At 40.6% G+C, this 12,066-nt stretch overlaps 1 protein-coding gene across 1 annotated transcript; it reads left to right on the forward strand.

Moving 5' to 3' along the window:
* The first annotated feature begins 510 nt into the window (after positions 1–510).
* On the forward strand, positions 511–1,526 carry LOC131420310 (trace amine-associated receptor 7a-like). Its single transcript, XM_058566155.1, is given in 2 exon segments — positions 511–721; positions 724–1,526. Coding segments are annotated over 2 exon segments (1,014 nt in total).
* Positions 1,527–12,066: the final 10,540 nt, after the last annotated feature.

Here is a 12,066-nt window from a genome sequence, read left to right on the forward strand (position 1 = left end):
CAATCATTATTTAAAAGTTTCTTTCTTCCATATCTTGCACTGTGGGGATTCAATCTTAAGAGCTTTGGGTATTTGGAATTATTTAGCTACTTTCCTGAGGAAACAGAGTGTTTTGGGCATTATCCTCACTCTGATAAATAAGGAAAAGAATGCTAACAAAATGTGGCACTCAAATATTCAACATGTAACAGCTCCTTGAAGACAAGTGCTTCTCAGATATGTAGAACTAGGTAATGCAAAGAAAGATATTTTTTAATTAAAATAAATAGCATTTTATGTAATGATGAAAATTAACTGCTTATTCACTTAGAATGAATTCTTTTATGAGATGAGGTATGACTCACTTTCTAAACATGAAAATAAGGATTTGTACTTAAAAAGAAACAGGGACAGAATGCACTGGCAATTACTGAGAAGTTGTATTTATCTTTTTTTTTAAGGACTTGTGAAAACCTGAATGACAGCCTTGGCCACAGACCGTGACAGCTTCTCCCAGTAACAAAGCGGAGAATGACGAGCGGGGACTTGCCCCCTCCCGCGGCCGTGCGGCTCTGCTACGAGAACCTGACTGGATCCTGTGTCAAAACCCCCTACTCGCCAGGCCCCCGCCTGCTGCTGTGTGCCGTGTTGGGCTCGGGAGCGGTGCTGGCCGTGTGTGGAAACCTCCTGGTGATGATTTCCATCCTCCACTTCAAGCAGCCGCACTCTCCTGCCAACTTTCTCCCGCCTCTGTGGCCGGCGCTGACTTCCTGGGGGGGGTCACCGCGATGCCCTTCAGCGTGGTCAGGTCCCTGGAGAGCTGCTGGTACTCTGGGCGGACTTACTGTATGTTGCACTCTTGCTTCGATGTGTCATTCTGTTGTGCTTCCATCTACCACTTGTGTTTCATTTCTCTTGACAGATACATTGCGGTCACTGACCCTCTGGTCTATCCAACCAGGTTCACTGCCTCCGTTTCTGGCATGTGCATTGCCTTCTCCTGGCTCCTTTCCGTTGTTTATTCTTTTTCCCTTCTTGGCACAGGTGCAAATGAAGCTGGGCTGGAGGATCTAGTAAGTGCTCTCACCTGTGTGGGAGGCTGTCCGATTGCAGTGAATCAAAGTTGGCTATTTTTCATTCCCACACTCGTGATGATAATGGTTTACTCCAAGATTTTCCTCATCGCTAAACAACAGGCTAGAAACATTGAAAGGATGAGCAATGAGACGGCGAGATCATCAGACAGCTACAAAGACAGAGTGGCCAAGAGGGAGAGGAAAGCAGCAAAACCACTGGGATTTGCGGCGAGCGCTGTTCTGGTTTCCTGGCTGCGCTACTGCATTGACCCCGTCGTCGATGCCTTCCTAGGCTTCGGCACACCCACGTGTATGTAGGGAATACTGGTTTGGGTTGCTTACTACAACTCAGCAATGAACCCCTTGATTTATGCTTTCTTTTATCCTTGGTTTCGAAAAGCCATCAAACTCATTGTCACTGGAAAACTCTTAAGAGAGAATTCCTCAGCAATAAATTTGTTTTCTGGGTAAATTCTGGTTTTAGATCGAGGAAATTGAAAATAGATTCACAGAGAACATATCATTGGGGAGAAAATAATTATAACTGTGCAAGATTTTCTAATGTAAAATAATTGAATTATGCCTCAAGTTTGACACAAATACTTAATTCAGGTTCAATGTTCTTTGGTAAATATAACATCAAAACCCGACTGTAATGGAAACTGCACAGCCCTGGAGCCAGAAGTGCTACATTTAACACTGATCATGGGCTGCTTAGTTCTCTCTGAGCTTCACTGTATTTCTCTGGTTAACAACTCCTCCCTTGTAGTATTCTTGAGAAAATTTAAGAGTATACCTATAAAAGATCTAGTATATTTTTATCTAAATCCTGCCACTTATTACTTTATATTAGTTCGCTCCCTGGCCATATCCTCTCTCCGTTCCTTTGTAATATTTTTCTATTAAAATGTAATGCAGCTAGTTACTCAGAGAGGTGGAGCCTCCTTGCTCAGAGAGGGCAAAGGACTGAGTCTGCAGTGTCTGGTGTTCAGATTTGCGAGTCCAAAAATGTGATTTCAGAGTGAGGAAAAGTCAGTCAAGAGATAGATGTATTAACTGTAATGTCCATTCAATTACAAGCAGAAAGAGAACGGGAGTCATAAGTAAGAACATTCATTCATTCAGTGAGCTTCTTTCTGGAGAGTGAGGCTGCTCATAAAATGACACTAGAGACCAGAAATTTTATTAGTTAGCATATGTTTAAAGAAAGGGTTTTAAGATTGTCATTCATTGTTGTTCTTTATCTTAAAATAACATTATTTATTCACTGTGTGCATTGTTCCAAAAATTATTTACAAGGGCTCTCAAGGGTACACAAGTAGCATAACTTAAAAATATGTTCAAAAGTAGAAAGAAAACTAAAATGAAGGGCACAAAATGATGACAAGACAGAGGCCAGAAAATGCATTTCATTATGAAGCACAAATTTGTTTTCTACAAAAAAAGAGAAAATGAATAAGTTATGCAATGCACATTGGATAAAACCCAGCCGGTTATTTCAGAGATGAAGCCTTGCTCTTGGTACTGAGACCTGAGTGTGCTGCATGGCCCATGCACAATGTGAATAAATTACTTTCTTCTATTCTAGCTGAGTTTTGTTGCAATCAGACATTAATATTTTAAAGTCAGAGCATCATAGTCTTTGGGGCAGGAGTAAATACATATCAAAATATTCTTGCTATTTTCCTCTAATTTCTACCTTGGTGTAAATCAGCATTATGTATTAGCACATCGTTTCTGCTGTTATCACACAAAAGTTGTAAATTGTGAAACCTGTCCTCAGATAATGTCTTCTTCTGGTTATACTGTACTTATGAGAAACTGTCTTGTCTCTATTTGATAAGCAAAGATGAGGCAGATGGTTAAGGCTCCTGGACTGCTTAGTGTCAGTGTAGCCACAGTTCTCCAGTTCTGACACTAAATATCATCAATTTAATTGATTCTAGTGGTTTCAGTAGAGTAACTTTTTCTAATCCTGTTCCACAGGCTATAGAAGAATCATACAGCCTCATTTTAAAGATAAAGAAGCTAAAACCATAGTGTTTAAGCAATCTGATGAATGTCATAAAGCTTCTGGATTCAAATTAAGTACTTCTAACATCTAGTTCGATACATTTACGCTTGTCTTTCCTTTGTTCAGTGGCTTTTCAAATATATTAGACAAATCATCTACTTTTGCAACTTCCTTTCCTAGATCAACATAGCATTCTATCTATTTTCATAAATGTTTGAAAACTTTCATTATGAAGACACAAGCTACTGCCCCCATTATTCTCTTGTGTGAACTACTCTGGTTGTGTGGGGACTAGTCTGTGGCCTTTGCTTCAGTGAACGTTTATTGAGTGCTTCTGGTATGCAACACACGAGATTTGGAACTAGAAAGATATAACAATGAAAACAATGTAAACCTGATAATGTTCAATCTAAGTTACGGAACACTCATTATGGGCACAGGACTGCTTGACCTCCACTAGCTCACTTCATCTTCACAACAGCCCTGTGAGCAAGGGAATATTGTTACTGTGTTATATTATTCCTTCTACTTTATAAATGAGGAAGCTGAGGCATAAAGAGGTGAGTCACATGTCCCAAGGTGGCATATTTGTTAAACAGTAGAACCGTTGTTCACACCCAGGGATCAGAGAGGAAGAGAGGTGACCCCTAACTCTCCATCCCTCACAGGCAGACGTGGCCCAGCCACTGCACTCAAGTTGTCAGAGCAATTGGAAACACAAGATCTTATACAAATTATTTTAAAGGAAAAATTGAATCATTATAAAGAAAAGTATAACCAGAGTTCTTTTGGGACATGGGGACATTGGAGGGAGTAATTGATTTGCTCTGATACAACATTTTAATCTATAGTTTTCTGCTGATCTATATTTCTTCATTCTGAAAACAGTATTTTCCCGCACAAGGTTTTCTCCCCTGAGACTGAAGGGAGGGTCACTCAGATAAACCGTCTTAATTTCCAGGCAGGATTGCTCTGAGCATCAGGGAAAACCGTGATCTCGCTGTTTGATGGGATTCAACCCCTGGGTTCCTTCTTGCCTCTCCTCCACAACAGGACTGTTAACGTCAGACACTTTATCCCTCCTGCATGTTGTGGGTTTGCAAATTGCATTTAATATTTTCCATGGATTTCAAATACTATCATGATAACAATATGGTTATGTTTGCAACTTTTGTGCCCCTTTATTAGCTCATGTATTAACAGGACCTCGTACAGTTTGTCTTCATTTTTCCATGAATAAAATTTGAAAACAATAGAGATTGTGAATGCACGTCTATACAGCCCCACCTTCTCAGGAACAATTTTGTTCATTGTGTGTATCACACTCCTTTCTGGCATCTAATGAACTGTTGTAAGTATTTGTCTCCTCCCTCCGCAAATGTGTGTTCCTCAGAGGAAGGTCCTCTTCTTATTTTTATATGCACCTCCAAAGTGCACCTTCCACTGTACTTGGAATGTAGTGGAGAGTCAACAAATATTTGCTGAATAAATAAATGCATATTTCCTCTAAATATAGAAATAGTTTATAAGTTAGATAAGAGTGTGCATGGTCCTATAAAAGAAATGATTTTTATGCATCATTCTTTGTGCATGAAAGTGGTTATCATGATATTAAAATTGCAGACACTACGCATGTTAATTTGTCTCATATGAGAGTAACCATTCATGGAAATGAGTTTTGTGGGATCGTCCTCTGGAAAGAGCCTCCCTCTCTAACCGTCAGGCGTTGGTGGGTGAACTCAAGGGACATAAACATTCCCAAACCAAGAATATACATTAGCCCCATTCACTTTAGCATCTAATCATTAGCCTGTCGTGAGAGATTTACAAAATATTAAAACTGAAAGGTACCTTTGCGATGACCCCATCTAAACCATCCCTTTTTCGATGCGGGCCACAGCCTAAGGAACCTGAGCAAGGTCTGACAGCCCGAGTCTGGTGAATTCACAGTAGGGGGCTGGCCACACTTCAGCCGTGTCTGGTTGTCCACAGGCCTGGACTGAGCCCTGCTGGGAGAGCCCAGAGGCCTCCTCTCATCTGCTCTGCCTTCTGGCCATGACACAACCTCTCCTTTCTGAGAATTCTCTCAACTCTGCTCTCTTAGATCTAGCTCAAAGGCTTTGATTGATCCATAACAATGTATTCCTTGTATATATTTGTATATATTTTGTATTGTATAAATTTGTATATATTTATACAAATTTATATATACACATATTAAAATTTATATTATGTATATATCTTTTATAATATATTAATTATAATATTATAATAAAACCATTTGTTATACTAATAAATTATCATATATGCTATATAGAAATAAATATATATATAAATATATATGTTATATATTTTTTCTTAGTTCCAAATTAAGTAAAAGGATTTCATAAAATTTCAATTATACTTTTAACTAGAATGCTGTTTCCAAAAAAATTCTCACATAACTTCAAAAACATTTCTCCATTGCCTTCTGGGACCAAGTGTACTGATGAGAAGTTTGATGCCACTATGATGTCCATTCCTTTTTCTTGAGCTAGTTCTTTCTGGCCTCTGTTCCTAGGAACTTTCAAGAATTTCTTTCTATACCTGTCTGAATTTGTTGCCTGTATTTTTTTCTTTTGTCCTCTCTGCACTTGGTAGACACTTTGTATTTGACGGCTTAGACCTTTCTTTAACACAGAAGACACTTTCTCTACAATTATTTTTCATGTTTTCTTCCTTGCACACTTTCTGAGTGCTCTTTATGGGACTGAGAATTTCTACCAGGCTCTACTGGAAAGAACGGTGCTTCCCACTCTAGCAACCATCTCTTGTGTGTATTTTGGGTTGTGTTTTTCTCTACTCTGATTTTTGAATCAATTTGATCCCATCTAATTTTTATCTTTCAGATATACTTTTTAGGGCATTTCAATGGGATTTCAGGAATAAGGTATGTTAAACTAAGTGCTCAGTTATCTCGACAGGGCTGATGTTCAAATGGTATGTACCAATTCAACCATTCCAACTGGGAAAACTTTGAAACGCTTAAATACTGGTAGGTAGATATCTATTGCCTTGAGCCCCCGTGCAACCTCTTGCTGTCTTCCCCTGGGTCCTCCTCCCAAAAATCCAGGGATCCTCGTGATCCATCAACTGAAAGATCAATGCAAAGCTGATGAGCGCGTCTCCAGAGCTGCTCTGACTCTCAGAATAGCATCCTTTCTGACTGCTCATTGCCCACGTCTTGCCACATGGTTTTTAGTGTTTTGAAATATCAACCCTGAATACTGACCCAGAAATCAAGTGGTCACATTTTTAAGAGTGCTTCATCAACAATAAACTTATTTTTCATCATGAAAGCTTAAATAGGGGAAATTTAAGAATGTATTCAGAATTACTAAATGATTATTTAATTATTATTTACTTTCTAAGAGATGAATGAGATCTCTCAAAATGTATGGCAGGATGGTGGAAGTATTCTTCAAATTATTCAAGAAAAGCATGAAGGACTGGGACTCTAGTTGTCAGATTTGTCTTTCCCTCTACTCTGGTCAGGTAGCTTGGCTCATCAAATATGTCACTAGATTTGGGATAGTCTAAGCTTGTGCATCACAAACATAAACGGCTTTACCATTTATCTCCTACTACAGGCACACTTGCTCTATTGACTCTCCTTTCCCCATCTTTTAATAACACTCTGGGCATATCTTATTGCTTTCCACTCAATTTCCAATATTTATAAACTCATAAAAAGTTCTTTCTAATCCAGATTAAAACTTTAAAATCACATCCATTTTAGCACTCTCATCTTTCCTACCCCAGTCGGGGCCTATCCAGGCCCAGGTCTTAGGAACCTGGAGCTGGGAGGGGATAAGTCTGTTTTTTCGCTCTTCCTTCCACTCTCCTTCTGCTTGTGGCCCCACCACCCTCCAGGGTGGAGCAGGAATGGATAAGGAGAACATTAATGATGGAACAAAGTCTTTCTCATGCCTGGTTGTCTTAGTTCTGATGGACAATGCTCTGAATGTGTCAGACAGCCAAATGTAGGCTCTGTGATGAAGTACATGGGTAACTCCTTTTGGGGGAGCCCACCCACTGTCCAGTGCCCTGATGTGGGTGAGCCACTCCAGTTGACCTCTTCCAAGTCCTCCTTAGAGTCTGTCTGTGAGGGGGAAACATTGTAGATCTTTGCTTTGGGGGTCCCTTTGTCCAGGGGACCACACCATTGAAGAAAGTACTGGCAAAATGATCAAGCTTGAATCCCATTTAGATCTGCTTATTCAATAGTCTTGCTGACCTGCCCTGTATTTTTGTTGAGCAGAGGAAAGTAGACTTGGAGAGAGACGTCTACAAGAAGAATTGGGCCAGTAGGGGGAGAAGCCCATACTGTCACCAATTCAGGTGGTAAAGATGCATGAGTTTCATGTGGGCTAGCAGATATGTGGAAGCCAGTGAGGCTCTGTCCCTTGAAGGTCTCCCATTTCAAGAGCTGTGACATCCCACAGGACTTGAGGAGGATGTTGGAAAGGTCAAAGCAGCACTGATCACAAGCATCAGGCACTTGGGGATGGGAATGCCTCCTGCAGGGAAGCCTGAGGAACCAGATCCGCACTGTCCAAGACAGACGGTATTCGGAGGCTCCTTACACAGATGTCAGGACCACCAAGCAAAGGTTACAAGGTGACCCAATTTGGTACAAAATTATTCTGCTTCTTTTCTTCTACTCCCTCCTTCTCCCTATAGAATAGAAGCAGAAATGGAGGGTGGAATTAGGAATGGAAAATCGGACATGCCGGGTCCATAAAACCAGGCTTTCTAAGCTTGGGTTCGGCTAGCACTGGGCACAGGGAAGGCAGGGATAGATAATTAGATATAGGTTTTAAGTTTGCACTGGAGTAGATCAAAATAGAATTGTTAACACTCAGAGTACTGGACAGCTGTGAGGTCTGCCTGAGATCTAACAAAGGGATAAAGAAGGGAGATTTGCTAGAGCACATTTGGAGGCTGTGGTTGGAGAAAAAGTAATGTCCTGTTGTTTCTCACCCCAAAGTATTTCATTATATACTTTGTTAATTCCAAGCAATTAACACACATTTCTAAGAAATACTTATTAAATACAAGTGAATTATGTGATGAATCAAAATGAGAACTGATTCATTGTGCAATAACTTGAAGAATTGCTTGTACTGTTAATTAGATATATTGATTGTGTGTTATCAGCCAATCGCTGTTCATTTACAGTTGAACACTTTGACCCTGTTCTGTATTGGTGACCTCTAGCCTCTAATCCAAAGAGACAAGAGTACAAAACATTTCTCTCGCCTTCCTCTCATTAACAAACTTCTGAGCTTGGGCACTTGAAAGACCTTGGAGATTATTAACACATCTTTCTCCCACTTCCATCACAAAGAAGAATGTGTCACGCTCTCAGTCACTGAAGAAATGGTTTATTTAATGGACATTTATTTTAGGACTGTCTGAGAAGTTCAGAACCTGCAAACTGATTGTCAAGTGCAGATACGAGACTAGAAGCCTTCGATGATACAAGACAACCAAAGTTTGCCTCGAAATCCTGCCCTGGGGGTATTAGAGTTATAACCCACTGAGAAACATGATTTCTGCCTAGTCTTGATTTTTCCCTGATGCAAATGAATTGACTCAAGATGGTCTTGTGAGCAAGATAGGAAGATCATACACGTGCAAGAATTTTAGAGGCCTTAGCAGTAGCCTCCAGTTTACACGGCATCTCAACATGGGGCTGGTTGCTCTTTATAGACTAACCCCAAATATGAAAGTATAAAATATCCTAGATAGTGCTGATAACCTTCAATGATGTAGCAAAAAAAACAGTGGAAAAATGCAGGACAATCCTTTTCTTTTCTTGGTAGACATTTCATGTTGCTTTCTCTGGGTGGTTGATATCTTGGACATCTGCTTCCTTTGGATCATGACAAGTCTATTATCACTCATTACTATGTCACTGTCCCTAATGTTCGAAGTTGACCAGAGGCAGCCCTGGGTTGTTTTGAGGGGTGTAATAAAAGGCTTATGTGCTGAGAACACCACCTTTGCTATTTTGTGTGTTTGTGTGTGAGGGAGATCAGCCCTGAGCTAACATCCATGCTAATCCTCCTCTTTTTGCTGAGGAAGACTGGCTCTGAGCTAACGTCTATTGCCAATCCTCCTCCTTTTTTTCTTTTTTTCTTTTTTTTTTTCCCCCCAAAGCCCCAATAGATAGCTGTATGTCACAGTTGCACATCCTTCTAGTTGCTGTATGTGGGACGCAGCCTCAGCATGGCGGGAGAAGCGGTGCGTCAGTGTGCGCCCAGGATCCGAACCCGGGCTGCCAATAGCGGAGCGCGTGCACTTAACCGCTAAGCCATGGGGCAGGCCCCCACCTTTGCTATTAAAGATACTAATGATTCAGGTGAGTGGTGCCTAGGAATTTGGATTAGACATAATAAATTTGATTTAAAAAATTGGGGGAACAAATAGATAAATGCAAAATTTTAGCTTTGCCAATGAAGGACATGACAAAGAGCAGCAACAGCGACAGTGACAACTTTATGTACTCTGCCATAATTTCATAAAGAAAAGTACGTTTTAATATCAAAAGTTAAAGAAGAACATAACCTAAGAATAAAGGACAGTCCTGTAAATTAAATGTACTTTCTGTCATGGGACTCATGTCCCACTGTTCTTATTTTTCTCATTTTCCTCCAACCAATGAGAACTTCGCCACAGTCCAGCGCTGACTCCCAGACTGGCAATTCCACACAACTGGGTTAGGATCCAAGACAACACCAAAATGCATAAATATTGAGAAATAACTTTAGAAACACCTTTCCTTCTGTGCAGGTTCCCACACCTCCTAGAATCCTGGCCCTCACCTGAGGACTCTGCCTCCCAGCAGGCAGATGATGGATGGGCATCCTCCTGTGCCTCCTCGTGGTGTTACAGCATCTCCCTCCATCCTCCCTAAAACCCCCGTGTCATCAGATGGTACCCCCTCTGCCCCCTTCATACTGTCAATCACTGTTCCGGGGTCCTCCCCACTTCTTCACCTTGACTTTAATACCCAGCCCTCTGCTGTTCTCTCCAGTAATTCTCACAATATGTAAAACATAAACACTTGCTATGTAACGTGCTTTAGAAATGTTAACCCCAATAGTCATCATAATAACTTTATGAAGAAGGTAGTCTTATTATCCCCACTTCACAGCTGAGAATACTGAGGCCTTAGGTGGTTAAGAAGTTGGGGAGAACTGAGGCAGACTGGGTCCAGAGTGCTAAGCTGTCTCTCAAGGACGTCAACTCCACCCTACCTCAGTCTCTCCCTCACACGGTCCTAACCCAGGACTTGTAATTTACAGGCCACAATCTCTTCTCCGAAACCTTTGGGACTTCTGGAAATCAGAATTTTTTTTTATTTAGAGATTTTATATAGAAGAAATTTTATATAGAAGAAATTTTATATAAAAGAAATTTTATAAAGAAATTTAGAAAGAGTGTAACATCCATTACACACTTTGAATATATCAGTGAAGTATGTGAAGCATTTGTAATAGACACATTACTATCTCTGCACCAGGGCAGGACTATTCAGACAGAGTGGTAAGAAAGAAACACTAGAAGTGACCTCATGTCAGTGTTTGTCGCCAAATTAATTAGACACATACTTACAATGTTATAGCTTTTGGAATTTCACAATTTGTACTTGTACTAAAACCTGAAATCCCTGCAATTTGTGTATCTGACTCCTGCCTTTCGGGTTCCCTTGCTCTACAAAGCCAACTGCAGGTACCTTTTCACCTCTCACCTGCTGGATGTCATCACTCACCTCCTCACCCAGCCTAAATGCCTCCCCAGTCATTCTAATCCTCCTTAGAGGTGAAGTTGAAGATGGAAGAAAAGATCATCCACTTGTTCTTATTATTTTTGTTAATGATTATTATATCTATCTATCACCTATCTATATTTATCTTTATTATGCTATGTTATTGGTTACTATACAGTAAGTCAGTTCTCACCATAAGTAGCTCCCTTTCCTACCTTACTGTTACTCACACAGCTGTCTATGGTGGGTACCATCACTCCCATATTAGAAATGAGTAACCTGAAGCTGGGAGAGGGTAGGTAAGTCGTCCCAGATCACACAGCCAGGGTTTGTCTTCAGCACTTTCTTATTCACCCCTGTGCAATGGTTCTCTAGGGACACTGCCCTCCTTTCTTAGGAGATGGGCTCTCCCTACAGCTTATCCCCAACACATCTGCTGTTGCTGTTTATCCCTTTCAAGAAACGACACCAAGAAATACAAATAAAATACAAATGGAAGGTAGAAGAATAGCATAAGCTCTCATCAAAATAGTAGCGACATTGAGCATGAAGCTCTCCAAAGTACTAGCGTCTCTCCCTGGCCTCACTCCAAGCAGCTGTCCTCTCCAAGGAATATTCTCCTCACCTCTCTGGCCTCTGCTGACTTCTGGGTGGGAGTGGCTGTGCCCTGCAGCACAGTGAGGAGAATGAAAAGAGCATGGGTTTTGGAAGCAGGCCTGAATTCCTCTCTCTTCTCTGTCACCGAAACTCTCTCCCTTTGTCTGGCTTCACAATAGGCTGGTGTTGAAGTGGGGGAGGGGAGAGTGTCTACGAGAAATCTCTGTACCTTCAGCCAATTTTGCTAGAAACCTAAAACTACTCTCAAAAATTAAAGTCTATTTTTCTAATGGGCCTAATCACATCTACCGTATAAGGTTAGTGTGTCTGACAATAAAGTTCTCATTATCCGCAATTTATTTTCAAAGGTGTGAATCAGACTTTTCTGAATGAATGATGTTGATTTTTATCCCTTGATCTTTTGCTCTAATTTCTTCTTTGTCACCCATTGTATCATTGAAATGAACAATATCTAGGAGAGTATTTTCACCGCACACTTGGTAGCTTTGTTGTCTCACAGAAATGTATTCTCTCACAGTCCTGGAGGCCAGAAATCTGAAATCCAGGTTTTGATCCTGTTGATT

The sequence above is a fragment of the Diceros bicornis genome, chromosome 23, assembly GCF_020826845.1.
Source record: "Diceros bicornis minor isolate mBicDic1 chromosome 23, mDicBic1.mat.cur, whole genome shotgun sequence".
Taxonomy (NCBI): domain Eukaryota; kingdom Metazoa; phylum Chordata; class Mammalia; order Perissodactyla; family Rhinocerotidae; genus Diceros; species Diceros bicornis.